Source organism: Natrix helvetica, assembly GCF_964273705.1.
Source record: "Natrix helvetica genome assembly, chromosome: 3".
NCBI classification, from domain to species: Eukaryota; Metazoa; Chordata; class Lepidosauria; order Squamata; family Natricidae; genus Natrix; species Natrix helvetica.
Window position 1 is genome coordinate 87,917,671 of NC_138549.1, and position 24,689 is coordinate 87,942,359.

General features: G+C 39.8%; 3 protein-coding genes across 5 annotated transcripts in view; 2 read left to right on the forward strand and 1 right to left on the reverse strand.

Moving 5' to 3' along the window:
- The window catches only part of DIPK1A (divergent protein kinase domain 1A), a 263,262-nt gene that overhangs the window by 77,771 nt on the left and 160,802 nt on the right, over positions 1-24,689 (forward strand). The window lies entirely within an intron of this gene.
- RPAP2 (RNA polymerase II associated protein 2) overlaps positions 1-24,689 on the reverse strand; it is a 300,695-nt gene that overhangs the window by 48,859 nt on the left and 227,147 nt on the right. The gene's annotated exons all lie outside the window — the stretch shown is intronic.
- The window catches only part of EVI5 (ecotropic viral integration site 5), a 79,427-nt gene continuing 63,411 nt past the window's right edge, over positions 8,674-24,689 (forward strand). Inside the window, exons 1-2 of one of the 3 annotated variants that reach the window (XM_081949575.1) lie at positions 8,674-8,778; positions 22,828-23,045. In XM_081949575.1, the coding sequence (XP_081805701.1) occupies positions 22,897-23,045 (149 nt within the window). In that variant the 5' untranslated portion in view covers positions 8,674-8,778; positions 22,828-22,896. Of the gene's footprint in view, positions 8,779-10,000; positions 10,265-22,827; positions 23,046-24,689 lie in introns of those variants that run through there. The other 2 variants (XM_081949574.1, XM_081949577.1) reach the window with 2 other exon arrangements.

A 24,689-nucleotide genomic window follows, 5' to 3' on the forward strand; every position in this document is an offset into this window, starting at 1 on the left:
ATAAGTGTGAAGGATTGCTCTCCAAGGTTGTGGGTTGGTTTCTGAAAATTTCATTACCAGGCTAGGTAACATCTTCAGTGGAGTTCAGTGAGTGTCAGTGTACCTCTGTTTATAAGGGCTTTAGGTGTGCGTGTGTCTCGGGTGGGTTCCTGCCAGTTCTAACCTCTTCTATAGAAGAGGTTCCACAAATCTACAGTGCCGTTTAGAAATGGTTCCAGCTCCCTCCCCCCGCCCATCTGTACCATGCTTGCCCCGCCCGCCACTCACTGATTGGCTAGCTCACCAATTGCCCCACCCACCCCTAAGAGTCCTATCTAAACCTTAAAATCTTAAAGCTGTCAAGTTTGAACACCCCTGGGGTTTTTTTTTCTAAAGGGTTAGGGGTGCAAGGTCTTGTAACTTGACAGCTTTAAGACTTGCACACTTCAATGCCAGAGTTCCTGAGCCAACACGACTGGAAGAGGAATTCTGGGAGTTGAAGTCCACAAGTCTTAAAGCTGCAAAGTTAGAACACCCCTGGGGTATTTTTTCTAAAGGGTTAGGGGTGCAAGGGTCTTGTAACTTGACAGCTTTAAGACTTGCGTGCTTCAAATGCCAGAGTTTCTGAGCCAACATTTTGGTTACTAAACAAGAGCGTTGTTAAGTGAGTTTCACCACATTTTACAAGTGGGCCATGCCCACCCAGTCACATGGCTGGCAAGTCACTCCCACCCAGTCACATGGCTGGCAAGCCACTCCCACAAAGCAGGCCACACCTACAGAAGAGGTTTTTTAAAAATTTGAAACCCACCACTGGGTGTCTTATGAGGCTCTTCAGCAGTTAGGGGATGTCAATGTTGTTCTATTTTTAGGGGTTTCAGGTGTTGGTGTGTCAAGTGAGGGTCTTGTTCTGGGTCAGCTGTGAGTCATCAGTGAATCTTGTGATGGGTCTTATGATAAGGCAATTACATCAGATGAAGGTCATTAGGGGGTGAACTATTGGTGGAGGGGTTTGTGGGTTGGTTGCGGGTCAGTGAGGTGTCTCTGGTTGACTGTGCAGCTGATTTGGATTCTGAGGGGTTCCTTGGCCTGGTTGTAGGTCAATGTGTCTGTTGATGAAATTGTTTGTGGAGTGCCAGGCTTCGATGAACTCAGGAGCATGGCGGGTGGTAGCATGGCCGATGATTTTTGTGCTGCTCCAATCGATACCCACCCCAAACAGCACCAGTTTGATTCATCTCACAATGACCCTAACCTGATGTAACCTCCTTGTCACAAGACCCATCACAAGATTCACTGATGACTCACAGCTAACCCATCACAAGACTCTCACTTGACACACCCACACCTGAAACCCCTAAAAATAGAACAACACTGACATACCCTAACCCTGCTGAACATGTTACCTATCCTGGTAACGAAATCTTCAGAAACCAACCCATAAGCTCACCCTTATATGCATTATGTGTCTGAAATTCATTTATCAATTTCTGTATATTTAACTATTTAGGACTGAGATAATTCTCAATTTGGTAAGCACTACAGCTTTTCTGGAGGTTATTGTGCGGATTTGTCTGGACAGTCATGTTCCTTTTAAATGATGTATAATTTTAAATAATGTAAGCTACCCAGAGTCTTTTTAGCAGTTGGATGACCTCAAAATAAATAAAAAAATATAGTGATAGAAGCAAAAGTTGCATGGCATTAGTACTGAATACTACAAAAATCGGGACAGCAGAATCAAAAGAGAAGAGAGCCCATAAACCTTTAATAAGCACAATAATAATGATTTAAAAGAATTTTAAGAGGCAAAACTCTAAAATATGTAGCTTTGTTCAGTTAAGTTATGCACAAAGCAATACATCTTTTCAATGCTCAGCTAATTAAATCTAATTATTCCATGCACATGGCCAAGATTTAGTTTATACAACACATCTAGGTTATTAGCTATGATTTGCTAACACTTACCCAGAACTGGCTGAGTTCCCCAAATACTGAAAATTAGGTCTATTATATCTAGACTGCAACGATCTAGTTCAGCGGTGTCAAACTCACATTGTCATGGCGGTGTCACGTGATGTATCGGGACTTCCTCCCTTCTCTAAACTGGGTGTAGGCGTGGCCAGCGCGTGACGCATCTGGCCCGCAGATTGGGAGTTTGACAGCCCTGATTAAGATGATCACTGATGGGAAGCTAAGAGATACAGGAAACTCTTTGCTGCCATCTAATCATCATATGGATTTTGGCAGCACAAAAATGTTCGTTTCTCCTAAATGTTGCATGGCAAATATCTGTTAATAACTCTCATAATAGGAAGCTATACAAATAGATGATAGTTTTGTTATCAAGCTGTGTATTGCTCTACAGATAATAAAAACATTTATATCTTCCTCCTCCTCCTTGCTCTTTCTGACACTCAAGCTGGCTCTAAATCATTCATACAAAGATCAGCTGGTTGCCTGGTGATAAAATAGTGTTATTAGAGCATTTTTAAATAATAGAAACGATTTTGGCTTCAATAGAATTATAAGAAGGGAAATAAGCGTACAATATACTGTAGCTTTGTTCGCATCAGAGGTGCGAATAAAGGTGCTAACATTTTAATTTGTTACACAGCTCTGTATCTCAAACTGAATTTTTCTTGATATTCAGGTTAAATAGTAATCCAAAAAACTGATTAAAACAAATTTGCAAGACAGCAAATATGCACTATCATTATAGTATGACTGCCAATGACATCAGAAATGCTTCTACTGGTAGGATATTCATTTGTCTTTAAAGAAATAATTGACAAAGGCTCAGTTTATAGGTTATCCTAAGCAAAAATGTGGTTTAGTCAAACAGGTAATCCTCAATTTACGACCCCAATTGAGCCCAAGTTTTCTGTTGCTAAGCAAGGCATCTGTTAAGAGAGTTTTGCCCCCATTTTGTGACTTTTTATGCCAGAGCAAATCATTGAAGTTGTTAAGTGAATCATGCGGTCGTTAAGCAAATCTGGCTTTCTTCATTCACTTTGCTTGTTGGAAGCCAGCTGGAAAGGTTACAAATGGTGATCACATGACCACAGGACAATGCAACAGTCATAAATATACATCAGTTGCCAAATGCTCACATTTTGATTATGTGACCATGGGGATGGTGCAACAGTTGTTAAATGTGAAAATTGTTCATCAGTCCAATTTTTTCAGTGCTGTTGTAACTTTGAACAGCCACTAAAGAAATGGTTGTAAATTGAGGATTACCTGTACTTACCAATCAGGCTGTTATGGCCTGTTCAATCTTGATTTAAAATATGCGGGAGAGTAGTCTAAGATTAAAACTAAAGCATGTTTATATTTTTATAACATTGTAAGCCATACACCACACTTTACAAACCGAAACTGCCACATCAAAGCCACACTTTGTTGAGACAGGAGCTGACGTCGCAATGACACAACGTGCGATCTCAGAGCTCCGAGATCACAATCGATACTTTTGCCGCTAGACGGTCCTTTTGGACCTAAACTGTCCCGAAGAGACGGTGACAGGGAAGAATACGTCTTCCTGATCTCAGGGACACTGCAAAGTCCCTGATTGATCCAAGAGAATCTCTTCTTGCCGGCGACAGAAGCGTAGCCAAAAGCTGCTGAAGTTGGGACAGCTCCGGAACGGGAGGAAAGCGGAAAGAGAAAGTATGTCCATCTGGTGAGGAAATCTTATTGTTATAAAAGAGACTGCCCCCCCCCAAATTAAAGCTAAATTAAATTTGAAAACAGAAGAAAATAAGCGGCGAAATTAAGCTGCATTGGACAGTGTGTTATCTTTTCTTAAATTTTCTTTTATGGATGGAATATTTTTGCAAATATTTCCTATTTTTTAAAGTGAACAGATTAGTTTTTCTTCTTCTATTTCTTTTTTTACCTATGGATTAAAATCTTTTTCTTTATTTTTGTAATACTGGTTTGGATGGGGGTTTTTTCTATTTTGCTTCACTTAAGAATTTTGTTTCTTTTAAGCCTGGAATATAAAAAAGATATAAAAGGAATACAAAGAGGGTTGTAATATCAGAGGGAAAGAAAGTAACACTGCCACTTGGAGGCTGGAGGCTTGAGTTCTGGAAACATTGCCCTTTCTTTTTTGGCTTTGATATTTTGACTTTGCACTTCAAGGTTCTTCAGCTTGTTTATAGTGATGAGAAGAGCATGGGTTGTTTATACAGGTGCTCTTTGGGAGCTTCATTAGCAGCTGGAGAGAAGTGAAAACAAAGCCTTGTTTTGAAAGATTATAAATGAACTTGCATCAAATCTAATAAAAAGTTTTGAATGCTAGAGTGGCAGTGTTTACCAGTTGGAAGAATGGCACAACATCAAAAAGAAACCTTAACATTGCAAAAGATTATGTTTGAAATTCAAAAATTATTAGAAGTAACAGAGAAAATTGAGATGAGAATGGAAAATATAGATTATAAAACAGTAAAATTTGATGGAAAAATTGAAGATGTTCATCAAATGGAAAAAGTGGAGGTTAGAGTCCTAAAAACTGAAGGGAAAAATGAACAAAGACACAAGATAATTGTTGATACCAACAGTGAACTGAGCGTGGTTGGAAATGGAAAAAGTAGAATATGGAAAGGGGAGATAGATGGACAAGAGCTCTACCCCAGATTTCAAGGTATAGAAGAAGAAAAAAGAGAAGAATTGATGGATCTAAGGAGAGAAATTTTGTTAAAAGCACTATTGATAACCAAAGATAAGCTGATTAAAGAAACAGATATTATATAAGATACGCAACAGGCAACAAGTTGAGAAGAGAAGTCCATACAAATCATTTTAAGGAAACAACCAGAAGACTAATCCCACAAATGGCAAAAGACATAAGACTGCACTATTACTGGAAAGACACAGGTTGATATATGAAAGCTTATAATAAAAAAAATAGTCAAATTTAGTTAAATTTAGAGCATTACGTAAAAAATAAAGTGATAATGGATATAGTTAGAAAAATAATTGATAATGATAACAATGTATACATATGTATTGGTTCGATAAGAGGAAATTTGATATAAATTGCAAATGGTGACTACAAAAGGAAGTTTAGAAATTCTGTTATGTATGAAAGCTTATAATAAAAAATTAAGTCAAATTTAGTTAAAATAATGCATATATGTGTACTGGTTTGATAAAAAGAAATTGGATATAAATTGTAAACAGTGATTAAGAAAGGAGGTCTAGAAACTTTGTTATTAAATATAATCAATTTTTTATTTAGAACATGTCAAAAAGATGTAATGTTACCGGATGATAATGGAAAGAGTTAACAGAATGCCATTGTGTGGTTTTTCTTTAAATTTTGGAATATTTTATATAAAAGGATGTAAAAACAATTATAGTCAAGTGACGGTTGAGGTATGATGATAGTAATATATATAAAAATATATTTGATTTAAAATATATAACTTGATATGAATTGTAGGTGATGACTGTGGAAGGGATGCACGAAAGTTTTTTGTAACCAATTGACACGCTTTCTACGATTTGTAATGGAAGATGGTTTTGTGATGTTTTTTGTGTTTTGTTTGTGTTTATTCAAAAATAAAAAATTCTTATATAAAAAAAGAAAAAAAAGCCACGCTATGTTACAGTATATCAGGAGAACATTATATAAAAAACATTATATGAGTTGATACAATAGATCCAGCTGCAAAGCACATCTGTTGGGGGAAATGAGATACGTAAGAAATGTATATAGTAAAATTCATCCAGAATGAATGGGTGGTGAATGAACATGGATTTAATAGTAGTTTTTGATTTATGACCATAATTGAGGCTGGAGTTTTGATTGGTAAGTGATACAGTTGTCAAATAAGTCATCACATGATCAGGTCCTATTTAAAACAATTTCTACTGCTGTCATTAAGTGAATCAGGTGTTATTAGACCAGTTTGAAAAGCTGTGTAGTTCATTTAAAAATATTATTGAGAACCACCACAGAAGTACTAACCCTGTAATTAATGCAATGAAAATTACAGTTTCTATATATAAAAAACGTATCTATAAATAATGTAAAGAAATATTCTGTAGGACTAATTTTGCATGAACAAATGTAATCAATCTTACAAAATGAAAGGTACCTACATATTTCAATCAGTGTTAAAAAGACAGCAATGTTGTCAGAATGGGATCAATTCCAGCATCATTTGAAAACTGAGTTCTACAATCCCAGTTAAAACAGGCAATTTATACTTTTTCTGATCTTTGTTTATCCAGTTGCCTCTTTCAAGATCTTATTTCCTCTTTATTGTGCTGCAAACATGTCTGCCTTTGTATCTAGTGCCACAGTCAGCAAAAAAAAATTGCTAGATGCCTAACTCGGGGAAGGAAGTGGGTAACTGGCAAAATTAAATTTTATTCCCAGAAAAAAATGCTTACGAGCAAATTCTGGAGCCGCAGACATTATTTTCTCCAGATAAGCAACTTAGTTCCTGGGTAGATACACTAAACAATTGGGTAAGCTATCTTTGTTTAATTCTTACCTAGGGGTAATTTAGCCATGATATAACCATATTTCCTGCAAGGCTAAAATGTAATTGACCAGATGGAATCCCTTTAGCATCTAAGAGATTACCAGTTACTGTTCTCTCAAATGAGGGATGCTCAGGTGTATCCTCAGATTGACAATGAGACTATTAGACAATCTGTTACTCGTTGGGGCATTGTTTCAGAAATGTTTCCTTGTCTAGACTGAGAAACAGAATGATCACAGATGAGCAAAATAGTAGTAGAAACAGGAACAACTTCAGACCTCCTGCCAGCTTTCCTTTTGAATTTTCTTGTGGGAAGCTGGCAGGGAGCATCAGAAATTCTTCTTCCCCTCCCCTCCCCTCCAGAGGTGGGCTCCTACCGGTTTGGATTGGTTCAGCAGAGTAGGTAGTAACTCGGCCTGCCACCCCACCCCACCCCGAACCGGTTCTATCTTGTTTTTTGCTTCTGCGCAAAAAACTGCAGTTTGTGGCCAGCGCCTCCTTCACTTGTTGCGGTGGGTGCAGCAAGATGCATGCCGTAGCAGCACCCGGGCCGCCTGCCTGGGTGAAGACAGTGTAGGTGTGAGCAAGTTTTTCTTCTCTCTCTCTCTTCACCCATCCTCCTCCTGCTGCTTTCCCGCTCCTTCCTGCATTCCCTGGTCACAAGGGCCAAAGAAACAACGGCAGGGGGGTTAAGCCGAGACAAGAGGATGCCCAGAGGGGCGCTCCCCATTGCCCTTGGCAGCGGGGGTTGCTTTATTGCACGCCTCCTTTCTTTCTCCAGCCCCCCTCCTTCCCTCACTTGCTTCGTTCTCTTTGAGAGCCACTTTGCACTTTGTTTGCTAACCCGCCCTTGGAACTCGCTGCCGCCTCCCTCCCATCCCAAGTGGCGCTCCAAGTGACTGGCAAAAGGTGAGCGAGGTTCCCCGTCAGCATTTTCCCGCCAGTGGAAAAAGTGCTGAGAGCTCACTCCCGCTGCCCCGCCCGCCACTTAGAGCTCCAAGGGAAGGGAAGCGCTGCAACGCAGCTTTGGGAGATGCTGGCTGGTGGGGAGGGGGAATCTAGGTTAAGTGCAAATGCTTACCTGTGTGTAGGCAGGAGCAGGGAGTTCTGTGGATGCATGTCGCGAAGGCGAGGAAGGGCAAGTGTTGGAGCGGGCCGGTTTGGGGGGGTGGCCGGCCAGCTGTCACTACCAGTTCGGTGACCCAAGCCTAATTACCTCTACCGGTTCAGCGAAACCAATCCAAACCAGGAGCAACCCACCTCTGGTGCAAACAAGCGAGGCCCCATCTGCGGGATGGAGGCAGTATGCAACACCATGCCCCCTCCAGTCCACGGGAAAAAAACTTTCCTCATGGAACTGGTCCCTGCTGCGCAAAAGGTTGGGGGCCACTGGTTTAGTGGCTTCTTGCCTCGCTGTGACTCTAGGGCTGCCAGAAGCCCAGGTTCATCACAGCACAAAGCCACAGCCACCCCAGCTCAGCAGAGCAGCTATGTCCCAGGAATCCCTGGCAGAATGCCTTGAAAAGCACATAGGGGCTTCTTGACATATCATATTTCTGGGGCTGCAGCGCAGAACTAAGTCCAGCTCCAGCCTGGCTCAGCAGTATGGCACAAACGGGTTATTCACTGCCTCTGGTAGCTCCAGCCAGCCCAGCCTATTCCTACCTGCAGCTGCCCAGGCACTCCAAAGTCCTTGCTGTCTGTGCTCTGTTGTCCTTGTTGACCATTGCCATCTTCTTGGTCCCACTGCAGACAAAGCATGGGTAGCCTGGCCCTTCAGGAGGCAGTTGCTGACCATGTGAAGCTTTCTTCCCCAACCTTCATGAGGACATCACCATGCAGAACCTGGGGAAGAAGCCTCCTGTAGCTAGCAGCTACACTGTGAAGAGCCTAGGGCCAGAACAGGAACAAATTTCCAATTTGCCCGTTGGGACTGTTTATCGCCCTCCCTAGCCTCCGGAAGCATTCCTGAAGCCTGGGGAGGGCGAAAACAGTCTCCCCTGCCCCTCTGGAAGGGCAAAAAAATCAGCTGGCAGGTGCGCGCAAGCACGACGGAGCTAACAGCTGGCTTGCCACCAAATATGGCTCCGTGTGCCACCTGTGGCACGCATGCCATAGGTTTGCCATCGCAGTTCTAGTTCCAACCGCCTGCTCGAGCTGGGGATCCTACACATTTTCAGAGAAGTGAAAGAGTTTCCTCTTTTCTAGCAGGCCCTCCCACCATATCTGGAAACACCTGGAGCTGCTTTAGAATGTAGGCTGTTCCAGAGAAGCCTTACATCTCAAAAGCATCAAGGTCAGCAACTGATAAGCGGGGGTGGTTGCACAATAGAGTGCGGGAAAGCTGGCCTGTGCAATCTTCTGCATGCCCTTCTTTGGGGGGGAGGCGTTGAATAAGGTTTTACAGTATAGTGTTCTGAAGAGGTTAAGAGTAGGGTCCCCAGGCTCTTATTTGGGTTGATCCTAATCTTCTGGCTTCCCTCTTTCCCTACCCCTCTCTGCCAGCCCCACAGCGAACATCCAGCCCCAAAGGAGGGAATTCTGACATTATGGGCTAAACCATAGATCTAACCATCATTACCAGTCATAGCAGTGTTGTGACGACAAGACTCCCCCCCCCCCTTGCTGGCTTTTAACAGTAGAGGGAAGTCACGGGCAGTTTTCTCTGCATGGGAAATGAGGCTGTCTGTCTCTTGTAGTCTATCTACAAACTAGGATATAGCAGATGCTATCGAGGGACTGATAATAATAATGAAAAAGTAATTTTAATAAAAATAATTTAATTAAAAATAATAATTTAATACATTATTTATATTTTTAATTTTTATTAAAAATTTAATACACTTTTTAAATTAAAAAAATTAACATGGTTTAATAACGACGGCTACAGCGATATTACTGCTGACAATGTTTTAGCTAGAAAGGCAATCACAAGAGTTCGTTTTCACCCAAACGTTACGATAGAAATCACAATCCTCGGGTTCACGGCTAAACCACAATTAAACCCGACGCTTTTGGATTAGTTCTTCATCTAATTTTTTTTTTTAAAGACCCCATTCCTTATTTTGACCTGATCTTCTGTAGCTAAGCGCCGGATTCTTTAAGGCAGCCAAGGAGCCAGGCAGCAACTCGCAGGTTTCTAAGGAAGCCGACCACGCCGTCCCAGACGGGGCTGCTTGTTCCCTTAAGGATCGTCTGCAAGCAATTCCGCCGAATACACACGTGCAATTCAGGCACGTGCGCTCCGGCTTGCACCCTTCTTTAGGACTGTGTCTGCGGCTCCGCGTCTCTCTCGCCGCCCCCCCCCCCCACTTTCCCCGCGTCCCCCCTTCATCATCGGGCTTTATTTTGTCAGCGGTCTCCGGTGCAGATTGGACAGTTATGCGTGTGTTTGTGTGTGTGGTGAGGGCGTCCTCCCGACGGCAGACGCTGGCCTTGCGCACCGGGATTGCGCCTGCGCGCGCGTGTGACACACACACACACACACACACGGACACACATAGACACAGGCAAACACACACACACACACACACACATATTCTCCCCGCCAAGGGACATGGCCCCGTTTCTGGAGAGCGGCGCGGCTCGCGGGGTCTAGGGAAGGGAGGGGGGGGCGGGGAAGGAAGGAAGGAAGGGAGAGAAGGAGTCGAAAGGCGGGACGCCGTCCGAACGGAGAGGCCTGACCAACAAGAAGGGCAGCTGCAGCCGCGGCGGCTCCGGGCCGGGCTGCAGGGGGAACCCGATGCACGCAACGCCTCGCCTCCCCGGCAAAGGCTTCCAAGGTGAGCGCGCGGAGCCTTTTTCTTGCCTTCCACTCCAAGGGAGCCTTTCTGCCGAAGGAGGCAGGGAAAGCGAAGGAGGGAGGGAGGGAGGGGGAGACCTCCCCGGCGTTGTCCGCCTGCGTCCCGCCGCGGTGGTCGTGGGGACGGGACCCTCTCTTAAGGACCCCGGCCTTTCCCAGCTTCTCTCCGGACCGCCTGCCACGTTCTTGGGCCTGCTTCTGGCCTTGGAAAAAAGTCTCTTGCCTGGGCGTCATTGAGCACGAATTGTGGCATATAAACCTTGGAGTAGAGTTGCTCTGCCTGTATTAGTTTCTTGCCCTGTAGGTTTAGGCTAGGGCTGTCGTCACGCTCCAAGGGATTTCCTCCTCCTCTGCCTTCTCGCCCACGACCCACCGGATTTCCTCTCTCGGAGGTGGTGGAGGGAGCGGGGATGCCTTCGGGGCGGTGGTGGGGTTTTCCACTCTTGTGATCGCATCCCTTTGTTCCCGCAGGGAGCGCGGATAAAAGAAAAGCTTGGGCCAAACTCCTAGGAAGTGCCAAAAGTCTTGAGTGTCAAAAAAGTTTTTTCGACACCCCCCCCAGCCGCCCCTTGCCCAGCTTTTCCTGGGAAATATCTTATGGCAAGAGTGCCTCTGAGATTCCACCCAGTCCATTTGACTATTGCTGTCTGTGTGAGCTATCAGATTGATTGATTTATTTCGTTTGTCACTCATGTACAAGATAACAGGAATAAGAATAAACATGAATAAGAACACAGGAAATGGACACAAATAAATGGGGACAGTAGGACATGGACGTTAGGCATGCTGGTGCACTTATGCATTCCCCTAGAAGGGGCTTAAAAAGCCCCTTTACTAGAAGGGGCTGTTTAAACTAGGGTTTTGATGGTCCCATCCCCATCTCCCTGAATGGTTTCTATTCATCTTACTTTTTCTACAAATGATTATTTCTTTAGCTGGCCCATCCCATTATTTTCTTTTGTTTGTTAGTTTGTTTTGCTCCCCCAGCTACTTCCCCATGTGCCTTCTGTGCATACTTCTAAGGTTTCTGTTGGAGGATTTTTGATTGATGCTTCTATCCATGCTGCGTGCATCCTTGACTTCAGCATATATAAAATAATCTCTTAATTCTCTCCATTAGAACAAGATAGTTGAGATAGGAGGAAGATGCCTGGATAAGGGATGGGTTACTGGTCTGATCAGGAGTTGAAAAAGAGTGAACTGCTGTTGTGTTAAAAAAAAAAGCTGGTCTTTTGACTTTTCTTTGTTTAATGGTACATTGTGAAATTGGGAGAAAGTAGTTTGGGCTAGACTTTCTACCCATCATCTGACATACTGTACTTTCCTGTGTCTCTAAATGGTTATAATGATAAAAGATACTGGAATCGCAGTTCTTTAACAGTGAAAACAGTCTGCAACTTGGTAAATTATTGGGTTTTATAATTTAAAAAAATCAGAATACTAAAGGTTACCAACCCAACTTTATATACAGCCTGTAAACCGAATAACTAAAAGAAGCCTGTTAATATGTTCAAAACTTGCCTAAAAGAATTATTTAACCAATTGATTTTATTTTGAATTGTCTCAGAAAGAGAAGGTGATCTTGTGCTGACCTAACATTGTTGCTTTCATTGGGCTCTGATGTCTAGTAAATTGAAATGCAAATTGCTGTCTCAGAGAGAGTAATTTATACCAATTTCTTCTTTACTAAGGTGGTCCTTCATAAGATTTCTGAATATTTTATTGAGACAGTTTTAAGGAAAAGATCCTCCTCCCCAGTCTAAGCCATTACAATCATTAGTGTTAATTATTTTTGTTCCATGACATTATCCCCAAAGCTCAAGGCAGTGTAAACATTATTTCCCTATTCACCTTTGTTCTCTTAATAATCTTGGAAGGTTAGACTAAAGGACAATCACTGCCCCAAAGTCATTTAGTGAATTTTTATAGTTGAGTACTTATTTTAATCTATATGTCTCTAGTTTTAGACAGGCATTTTTTCTATAAAAATAGTTTTAGATGTCAAACTTATATATCTGCTGGTATTCTGTTTGGAAAAAAAGGATTTTTTAATTTATCACAAGGAAGTTGCATAAGAAAGAGGATGAATTAGTGATTAAGCTTCCTTTCTGCAAAACATATTCTCTGTAAGAAAAAATAGTTAAGTCAGCTATTATACTTGGCATGATGTAAGTTATCCAAGGACAGCTTTCCAGGAAGTTTAGTTTCCTTGTGGAATGTCTAAATTCTTCCTGAAAATTCCCTTCAGAAAAACATAGGTAGCATGTCAAAATAAATGAAACCAGAGTACATTTTATACTGAAAAAACAGAGATGCAGCTCAAATTATTCTGACTTAATTATATTAATTGCACAAAATATTAATGAACTTTTTAATATTTAAAGATTTTTATATCAATTATTTTTCTGCACATGAAAATAGATGTTTTATCCTCAATCCCTATTAGTTCCCCCTTTTTCTTATTCTACTTCATGCCATTTTTAAAATCTACATTCCTTTCTGCTCTAGAAATTCAACTTTGGTTCCTTTCTTCTGCTTGAAATTCTTTTGACTTTATTCTTATGCCTTGTTCCATCTCTGTTCTGTCCATTTTTTTATATTCCTCATCAATCTAGCTGAAAACTGCTTCAGATTCTATGCTAAGCCACAGTTGGATTCCAACTATGGAATCCACTTGGTACTTCTGTATCCCTGGGGAGGGGGAAGCAAAATGAGTAGTGATATGGACATTTTCTTACCACATTACTCTCTTAAGGAGAATGAATTGGTTTTTTGTTAAAATTTGTTGTTCCTAGAGGATGTGGCAAAGAACTGCAAACTGTAGGTACTTGGAACCCCCCTCCCCCTCCCCCCCAGAGTACCAACAGGACAAGGGTGTGGCTTTATTTTGTTTACGCCTATTGTGAAGAAATGCTGAGGAAGAAAAGATGACCTTGATTAGGGTAACAGATTCCTAGATCTAGGGTAGACAGAATTAATAGCATTAGAAGATTTGTAACTAATCCACTTTTTCAATTTTAATTTAATACTGTAGAGTTGAAAGGAGAGAAGTTAATTTGATTAAGAGAAGGCTTATTTATCTTGTGTATTCCCATTTGTCATTGTTGTTTTGAAACAATTGTGATGGGATTTGATATAGAGGCTTGTAAACAAATGTTCAAACATAAATCTTCTAAAAATAAATGCAGACAAACACAAACATTATAAGATGGAAACATGAATTTCTTTGCATAAAGGTAGCTTTACTGCATCAATGTTTATTTCTTTACCAGAGCAGAAAGAATAAGGTTTTTTTTAAGATACTCATTTTAATTAAGGGTTTATTTAATTCTGTCTTTGCCTTTAGATATCTTCTGGAGTACATTTTATGTCTGGAGTTTAAATTAGAGCAGAGAAGGTCCTAGAAATGATTGTAAATGAAAGTGAAATCCATGCATTGATACAAAACATAGTGTACTGTAGATATCTTATAGATTGAATTGTTGTGTCTTCTGCACATATTTAATAGGCTTATATTAAGCTTTTACAACTAGGAATTAATTTTACTTCAAATGACAGTTGAAGGAACATAGAAGAATAGACCTCACCAAACCATAGATTAGTAGAAACGGGTTACAAATTTGTGCAAATAGTTATATAGATTTTTTTCCCTTTTTAATATTTTTAAATTATTTTAAAATCTTTTTCTGTTTGGAAGAAAGAAATATGAGTAGATTGTCATATGTTTTGATTTTTATATATGTTTGACGTATGCTTTAGGCAGTTTTGTTCAAATCATAGGCTTTTAATAGAATGAAATGAAAATGTCAGATTCTTTGTAAGGACTCTGATATTAGGACAAGAATAGTCCTTAATTTTAACAAAATGAAGTAATTGAATTAGCATTTAACCCTCAGTATTTCCCTTGAAAGTGAAGGGATTAATTTCCAAGAGCAGAAAAATAAAGCACAGTTAAGAATTTGGGAACTACGTAGATTGCAGTACCTAATCGATAGCGGTTAATCTGAAAAAGTAAACAGGGTTGGACTGAGATTGTAGTAAGTAGGACGTTACTAAGAAATCTAAAGGCTGGTGACAGACTGGCATTAGAAAAAAAAATCCAGAAATTAATTAAAATAATTTCTATGCTGTTTCAAGGAAAATTGCATAGATTCATCTATGAAGTCATATTAAGGGTTTAGTTTAGCTTGAGGGAATCTTCATTACAGATAGTTCCTTGACTTACAACAGCTTGTTTAGTGATTGTTCAAGGTTACAATGGCACTGAAAAAGAGACTTATGGCCACTTTTCACACTTATGATGGTTGCAGCATCCCCATGGTCGGATGATTTACATTCCGGTGTTTGACAACCGGTTCATATTTATGATGGCGGCAGTGCTCCAGGGTCATATGACCATCTTTTGCGACCTTCTGAAAGTCAATGGGGAAGCCAGATTCACTTAACAACCATGTTACTAATTTAATAACTACAGAGATTTACTTAACAAATGTGGCAAGAAAAGTCATAAAATGGGACAAAACTCACCTAACAAATTTCTCACCTAGCAACATAAATTCTGGGGTCAATTGTGGTCGTAAGCCGAGGACAACCTGTATTTTTAAGAATTTAAGTAGAAAAAACTAATAATAAATCTATTTCCAAATTTGTTTGGCTAGATGTGTTTACATTTTCTAATGTTTTAAACACTTTACCTGACATGCGTGTACATGCTATGTGGAAAATGTAAAATCATATAAATGCATGTGAAATCTGTGTATATTGCTTAGAAGCTCAAGAATGCATGCTAGTGTCTCCTGAGACATGTACCTAGATGTGGTGGCAAATTTAAAGAGATGCACTACTGTAATCCCTTTAGGACAATATGAATTACAAACTTTTTTTATTTTTGCAGATTAACTGAGTTGCTTAAAATATCTTGTATCCATGTAATTTACAATATTAAACTCTGAAATTTTAAGCTTATTTTTAAAATTATGACTTGAGTATCAGCTAGGAAGGAAAGAAAAGTTTGTTCTTTGAGATCTGCTTATTTCTGGACATTCTAATTAGTATATGATCTCAAACTTTCAGAATGAAAGTGCCTTGGTGCATATATATGTTTTTGATTTTTTTTAAACTAAAGTACAGTAAAGTTACTATTAATACATTTTATAGGATGTATGGTCATTAACTAAATATAGATTATACTGTTTCTGTTTGATGATATATATTTTCCCCATTCAGTAATGAGTCTTCAGGTTTTTACAGTTTGACATTGCATATCAAATATTAATTATGCACAAGACATAAAAAACAGAATGGGAAATAGCTTTATGCAAAAATACATTCCATAGGATGCCTTATTAAGTCACTAGCTCCTTTTATCAAAAGCTGTGGATATGTCTGTGTTTGTATGTCATTTTCAAATCTTTGTTATTTTAGTACTGGGGTACAGCTCTGTGTATGACATACAATAGCAATCTTCAAATATCCGAAAGGCAACTGCCATCTAGATTTATTGTCTATGTTAAATGCAGAATAGATTTATTCAGTTTATAAATTGCAAAGAACTAGAATTTTTTTCGACACCTAAAATAAGAGTTGTTCAATATACTGTAGTAGAAACTACCCTGTGAGTTGGTGGATTTTTTTTCTTTGAAGGTGTTTAAATAAAGACTACTGTATAGATGACCATCTGCCACAGATGCTGCCATAGCAGATTCCTGCACTGGGCAGAGAGTTGGATTAAATGATCTCCAAAATTCTCTTCCTCCCCCCTTACATTCTGTGATTGCATTATTCTATATTTAGAATGGCAACAAGCAACACGGGGGCATATTTTGCTGACTTGTGAAGGACTTTCTAAATGCTCTGAAAGGAATCTACAGAAAGCATTTTCTTACTAATCTTTGAAGTACAAGATTAATGTTAATCTTCAACATTATTTTGTTGCTTTCCTTTACATATTGGAGTTGTGTGCCTTTTCTGCAAGACATCCTTTTTCTACCTTTCATTCATTCAATTAAACTGCCTCCTGTAAGATCTGATGTTTTCACTTTGTGGTCTAAATCTCCTGTAAATCACATTTAGTGTGTGAAATCCTTTGAGTGTTATATGTAGCCCCCAACTTATGACTGCAATTCAGGCTCAGATTTCTGTTCCTAAGATCCTGATTTTATGACCTTTTTTTTTTTTTTTGCTATGGTGTTTAAGCAAATCATTGCACTTGTTAAGTGAATCATGCAATCGTTAATCAAATAAGTCCTCCCCCCCCCATTCTCCCCACTTGGTGGAGACAGCAGCCAGGATGGGTTGTCTATGTCCGCTGACCAATAGGACTGAGTCTACATCTGTGACATCACTGGTACCACTGGTGACTCCTCCCAGCTTTAGACTCAGTCCGTTCAGGACTAGACACATTTTATAATTCTCCAAAAGATATTTAGAAATTAGTTCCTAGTTAGGTTTAGATCACTCTTTCAATTGGCTCTAATTGGCTTTGTTCCTGCGTTTGCTAAAGATATGGTTGTAAATTGAGGACTACCTGTATGCCACACACACTATACCTCTTGAGTGCAAACTGATGGTAGATAGGAGATATAATATAATTAAATTAACTTCCAGCATTGTCATTTGAATTCTGGTAATACAATCATAGAGACATGCTGGGGCAACAAAAATTAGTCGTACCAAGTATATTGAGTTTTAGTAGGTTCTATTGCAGAAAGCAGCAAAATCAGTTAACTCAGAAGTCAAGAATGATCAAGATTAAGGAAAAGAATGCTTATGTTCTTAGGGCAACAGAAGTCATATAATCATAGAATCATATGGGCTGGAAGGGACCTTGGGGGTCTTCTAGCTCAACTCACTGCCTAAGGCAGGAGTTCTTATATGATCCCGAATAAATGGCTGTCCAATCTTTTCTTGAAAACCTTCAGTGATGAAGCACCTACAACTTCTGGAATTGTTCTCACTATCAGGAAATGTTTCCTTAATTCTAAGTTGGACCTCTCTTTAATATATTCCATCTGTTACTTCTTGACCTGCCCTTATGTACTTTAGAGTAATTGAGGACTAGAAAATGTATGTCTCTCCTGACCCTTCTCTTTAATAGACTAAACATACCTATTCCCTTAGCTGTTCATCGTATGATTTCTCTCCAAATATGTTAATCAACTAGTTAAAAATGAGTTTCTGCCTCCCACCATGTATTGGAAAAGTCTCTGGAATATCTTTACTTGAGATGCTTGCTGAAACCACTTTCTGTGTGTTCTCCCTCCCTCCCCCGAGATTAGATGAAGATCTTTTAATATAATCCAGCTTTTGAAAATACATTGATGTTGTTTTAGGTTACTGCTATGGATTTTATTTCTGGGAGGTCCAATGTATGGTTTAAATGCATGGCTGCCTTAAAATGGCAGCATGTAAGATGCTTTAAAGATAAATGACTAGTTTGTGGAGAATAAATTCAGTAAAGATTATTTTACATCTTAATCATGGGTGAAATGCTACAGGTTTGGACCGGTTCACCTGAACTGGTAGTAAAAAAATGCTACCGGTACGGGTGAACTGGTATTTCTGGCGATCAGCTGTGACCCACGATTTATATTATATACTAATCTAAATCATGTGGCACAGCGGATCCCCCCCCCCGCTGTTCTACTTACCTTCCAGGACATCATGACATCCGTTTTGATGCTCTGCGCATGCATGGAAGGTTCTGCGCATGTGCGGAATTGGCGCGTGCGCTCACATTTGTGAACTGATAGCAAAGGTAAGTAGATTTCACCCCTGTTCTTAATGGCACTATTTTTACACAGACATACAATATACCTCGAGTGCAAACTGACAGTAGATGGGAGTTATTGTAAAGTCCTAGATCTGTCTTTTTTGAAAATGTTACCATGTTTTATGGTGTTGAACAATTTTATAAATAATCCACTGCAGTTGCTCCTAAATCTGTCTAGTTAAGCCCTTACATTAGGTTTACATAGTTAATAAAAGAAATTGCTATAGTGTTATGGCTTGAAATTTTGATATATTGGTGCTCAGCAGTTGAGGCAGACTAGAAAGGCCAGATTTTTCCTTGACAATGCAGTTTCTTACTCTGACTAAATGTAGCTGTAAGACACAAGAAACAGAAGTGCTGACCATTGCTGATCTTTCCTAGTGCTTCCTATTCTACAAATATCCAAATGTATTTTAAGTTTTTCGAGTTCTCTGGAAACTTGCTAAGAAGATAGAATACCAGCTTCCCTATTTCTGTAAAAGGCTTCAGCTACAGTTGCAAGAAAAAGTATGTGAACCCCTTGGGATTATGTGGAGTTTTGCATGAATTGGTCATAAAATGTGCTTTGAACTTCATCTAAGTCACAACAATAGAAAAACACAGTCTGCTGAAAATAATACTACACAAACATTAGATGTTGCCATGGTTTAATTGAACATAACATGTAAACATTCACAGTACAGGGAGGAAAAAGTATGTGAGCCCCTAGCCTAATGACTTCTCCAAGAGCTAATTGGAGTGAGCCAACCTTGACTCCAATCAGTGTGATAACATTGGATGTGTTGCTGACAGCTGTCCTGCCCTTTAAAAACACACATCTGTTTTGGGTTTACTGGTTTCAAGAAGCACTGTCTATGTGAACCATGCCTCGCAGAAAAGAGCTCTCAGAAGACCTATGATCAAGAATTGTTGACTTGCATGAAGCTGGAAAGGGTTACAAAAGTATCTCCAAAAGCCTTGATGTTCATGTGTCCACGGTAAGACAGACTGTCTACAAATGGAGAAAGTTTAGCACTGTTGCTACTCTCCCTAGGCGTGGTTGTCCTGTAAAAATGACTGCAAGAGCACAGCGCAAAATGCTTCATGAGGTAAAGAAGAATCCTAGAGTGTCAGCTAAAAATCTACAGAAATCTCTGGCACATGCTAACATTTTTGTTGACACATCTACAATAAGGAAAACATTAAACAAGAATGGAGTACATGGGAAGACACCACTGAGGAAGCCATTGCTGTCCAAAAGCAATATTGCAGCACATTTGAAGTTTGCAAAAGAGCACCTGGATGTTCCACAGCACTACTGGCAAAATATACTATGGACAGATGAAACCAAGATTGAGTTGTTTGGGAAAAACACACAACACTGTGTGGAGAAAAAAAGGCACAGCACATCAACATCAAAACCTCATCCCCACTGTAAAACATGGCGGAGGGAGCATCATGGTTTGGGGCTGCTTTGCTGCCTCAGGGCCTGAACGGATTGTTGTCATTGATGGGAAAATGAATTCCAGAGTTTATCAAGACATTTTGCAGGAAAACGTACAACCATCTGTCCGCCAACTGAAGCTCCGCAGAAGATGGGTGATGACCCAAAGCATACAAGTAATTCAACAAAAAAATGGCTTCAACAGCACAGAATACGCCTTCTGGAGTGGCCCAGTCAGAGTCCTGACCTCACCCCGATTAAAATGCTGTGGCATGACCTTAAGAGAGTGATTCACACCAGACATCCCAAGCATATTGCTACACTGAAACAGTTTTGTGAAGAGGAGTGGTCCAAAATTACTCCAGATCGTTGTGCAGGTCTGATCTGCAACTACATGAAACGTTTGGTTGAGGTTATTGCTGCCAAAGGAGGATCAACCAGTTATTAAGTCCAATGGTTCACATACTTTTTCCTCCCTGCACTGTGAATGTTTACATGTTATGTTCAATTAAACAATGGCAACATCTAATGTTTCTGTAGTATTATTTTCAGCAGACTGTGTTTTTCTATTGTTGTGACTTAGATGACGTTCAGAGCACATTTTATGACCAATTCATGTAAAACTCCACGTAATCCCAAGGGGTTCACATACTTTTTCTTGCACCTGTATTAAGTTTTATTACACTAAAATTATATTTACTTCTTTCAGATTAGGGTAATACCTGTGAAATTCATAGTAGTGTTAAATTTCTCTCTCATAAAAGCAAAGATTCTAAATATTTATTTGGACTTAGTCCTAACCAATGCCTGCTTTGCTCTTCATTGCTCTGGAGCTGATACTGTTCTCTTTCTGAATGTGAGAAATGGATCACAATTATTTGCATGCTCTCTTTTGCTTCTCCTTTAATTGCTTGCATGCAGTATTTCCTGGTTTTATTATGCAGCTTAGAGATCTAGGTGGTATATGACAGAATATTGGGGTGTGTGTGCTTTCCTTCACCTTTTATTTCCGATTTTTAATTTGCCTTTATCCTATCTATGCTATGGATTACTTTGGCTAAGATCACAAGTGGCACTGAAAGGATTACAATCCATGCAGATAGTCCTCAGGCATTTGGGACTGGGAATTCCATCTCTAAGCAACCCAGTCATAGAGCATGATGTCATATGACTACATGACCGCACTGACATACAACAGCAGTTTCAGCCATTCCAGTCATTAAGCATACCACACACAGTTTGTTTGCTCATTAAAATGTTAAGCTACCCATCTGCCCTCTAAGGTGACTGTGTTCTTAAGTGTGACATTATGTGATTGTCACTTATGAACTCTTGCCAGCTTCCCCATTGACACTGCTTGTCAGAAGTGGCAGGGAAGGCCACACACACATTCATTCATTTATTGAATTTATATAGCTGTCCATCTCACAAGAAGTGGCTCTAGGCAATGTACAGCAAAAAATATAAAAACATGTAAATGGTGATTATTTGACTGTGGGATGCTACAACCATTGTAATTGCAAGCTGGCTGCCAAGTCCCTGAATTGCGATCCCACAAGTGATGGTGGCAACTTTGAGGACCAGTTGTCAGTCTCCTTGCTCAGTGCTGTCATTAAGCAAACCATTAATCAAGGACTATCTCTACTTTTTCTTGCCCTCATGAGGTCTAAAAAAGTAGCTTGTTTTTGGAAGTTGACTTTTATGTGAAATAGCTTTCTTGTACAGGCAATTTTTTAAATTATTTTTAGTCTTGGTGAGACACAAAAAGGTAAATGATCCTGTGAGTTGAGCTTGACCATTGATGTAATATTGGAGATATCCATGTCAGCGTTTGGGCAGGAATGTGAAAGTGGTTTGCCATTGTGTCCTTCTGGGATATTTTCCTGATTTTCCAGCCTAACCTGCAGCCATGGAATTCCCTGCTGTTTCCTTTTCAAGCAAGCTCCTCACTTAGGGTTTTCAGATCCAACAGGATCAGCTAGTTGCTGCCCTGTTTACATTTAGAGAAGTCAACTCTTTAATATGCAATGTGGAATGCAAATGTTCAGTGTGTCAACAAAGTTGGCATATCTTTTTCCTATCCTGGGTTTCAATCATACTAGTAGTCTCTTACATAGGTAGACCTCGACTTAGTGACTGTTTGTTTAATGACTGCTTAAAGTTACAATGGCGCCTAAAAAAAGTGACCTATGGACGTTTTTCACATTTACGATTGTTAAACCACCCCCACGTGATCAAAGTTCAGATATTTGGCAACAAGTTCATATTTATGATGATGGTCCTTGGATCATGTAATCACTTGCGACCTCTGACAAGCAAAGTCCATGGGGAGCCAGATTCACTTAACAGCTATGTTACTAACTTAACAACTGCAGTGATTTCATTTAACAACTGTGGCAATAAATGTTAATAAATAAATGGGGTAAAATTCACTTAACAAGTGTCTCGCTTAGCAACAGAAATTTTGGGCTCAATTGTGAGCATAAGTTGAGGGCCCACCTGTAGTATCTTCCATCCTTTACTTTTCTGTGCCTTAGTGACTCTTCTTTGCTCAGCCCCACCAGGTGCAGTAGAACCTGTTGCTATTGTTTGTCAGGTTTCAGTTGTGTAAATAGATACAAACTGGTTCTTTTCTATCAGGTAACATACCTCTAGAAGAGTATGAGGAGAAGTTACTCTGAAACTGAGGTAGGACTAGTTCTCTGCAAAGGTATAATTGAAGTACATGAGCAGGTAGTTGAAAGAATAAGCTCACATAGATAGTTTTTCTCCATGATGTGCCATATCTGGTGCTTTCAATAACTTTCAGACTTTTCTATAAAGCTTTTTGTGCTTTTATGAGTTTGACACATATAATAACATCATAAAATCTAAGAGAATACTTTGACATTTGTGGGGGTAATATGTAAGTTAGAGATATCTGTCCTTTTTAAAAAAAATCATTGGTTGCATAATCAAAATTTGCACTTATGTCGGTGGTGATTCTCAATCATCCAGGTCATGGTTGTCCCAAAGGTGCTTTTTCAAGAGGCAACTGGACTTTCTGGTTTTTCTTTGAAGATGTTTCGTTTCTCATCCAAGAAGCTTCTTCAGCTCTGGCTGAAAGCTCTGGCTGAAAACACAGGAATTGGAAACGTTCACCAAACATACCAACTTTGGATAGATACATCCAATTCACTTGGGAAGATCCAGCCAGAGCTGAAGAAGCTTCTTGGATGAGAAACGAAACATCTTCAAAGAAAAATCAGAAAGTCCAGTTGCCTCTTGAAAAAGCACCTTTGGAACAACTTATACTTACATGACTTTTTGCAGGAGTATTAAAGAAAATGTTTTTCCTCCCCTCCTACAGGTGGCGACAGACAAGGTTGCAGGGAGATTCAGTTCTACTCTCTCATGGGTGAAGAACACTGTCAGTCAAATGGCCAGCCAGGTGGCAAGTCCATCTGTTTCATTACACACTACATCCTCCTCTACCACACACTCCACGCCAGCAGTGTCTCCGTCATCGCCAGCAGAACTGAGTCCTGATGAAGTAGAGTTACTGGCTAAATTAGAAGAACAAAACAGGTAGGTGATCATCACTTTGACATTTATACAGGTAGTCCTCGATTTACAACAGTTTTACTAAGTGACTGTTCGAAGTTACAACGACACTGAAAAAGTGAATTATGACCATTTTTCACACTTATGACCATTCCAGTATCCTCATGGTCATGTGATTTACATTCAGATGCTTAATAACTAACTCACATTTATGACAGTCGCAGTGCCCCAGGGTCATGTGATCACACTTTGCAACTCTCTGACAAGCAAAGTCAATGGAGAAACCAGATTTACTTAACAACCAGGTTACTAACTTAACAACTGCAATGATTGACTTAACAACTTTGGCAGGAAAAGTCATAAAATGGAGCAAAACTCACTTAACAAAATATTCACTTAGCAACATAAATTTTGGGCTCAATTGTGGTTGTAAACTGAGGACTACCTACATTCTAATGGAAAGGCATCACAAGATAATTTGGTATTCTTTAAAATAAAGCTTCTTTTAGATATTTATTTAAAAATGCTTCAGCATGTTCCAAAGATATAAAATAAATTAACTGGGTTTGTCCTGTCAGAGAAGTTTCATTTGCTTTGTCCCACCATCATTATTCAATTTTGAAACTATTTATTTAATCTATATCTGTAATGGTCTGGCCCAGAATGACTAACAACATACATATGATTCGACTGGAAGTTCTCCAGCTGGACAGATGAGGGAGGTGTGAGATCAGAAGAGCCTCATATGAACTCTGTCTGACAAACCAATGCCAAGATCCTTTTGGATCAGAACCTCCCTGGGGGTGGGTGGGTGAAGAAGGGGCAGCATCTCATCAGATCCAGAGCGAGTGCAACAGGTCCTTTGTAGGTCGGAGATTTGCTTTCTGAATTGGCGTCTGGGAGACAGCATGGCAACATGGCTGCACAAGAGCTGGCTTCTGGCCAAAGCAACTGAACAGGAGCGTGTAGGAGATGGGATGAAAAGCCTGTGAATAGAATGTGAAACCCTGAGCAGGAAGTTTTAATTAACCGGAATTTGGAAAAAGGAGGCAAAGAGAAACATACCAAGGAGATTAGCTGTGTTCAAGTTTGTTCCAATTAATATATTTTAAGCAACTCTAACCAACGAGAGGTGGAAGGTAACAAGGGGGGGAGGGAAATAAAATCAAGAACTGGGAAAATACAAAGGTGTTTTGTTTTGTTTTTGCTGGAGAGAGAACAAAGGAACAAGATGGCTCCTGCTTCTCTTCCTCTTCAAATTAGCTGAATTAGCTAAATTTATGGTGGACCAGAACTCTGAAATAAGAACTATATAACTAACTGTAATTTTGGAACTGGACATTATGAAAAGGTGGGAATTTGAAGAACTACGTAAAATTATTAAAAATACGCATAAATCATTAAAATCAAGTCTAAATAGAAATTTGAAGTTAGATATTGAGAAGAAGCAGGAAGTGAAGGAAGAAGTGAAGGAAGAAGAGGGGGGATAATGAAGGGGTAGAAACAGTGGAAAATAAAAAGCAGACAAAAAACTTCATAGGGTTTGACAGTGGTATAGGGAAAATTGAAAAGGGGGGATGTGTCCCAACAAAAGGAAATAAAAAGCAGACAAAAGATCTCACTGAGTTTGACAATGGCATAAGGAAAACTGAAGAGGGGGGTTATGCC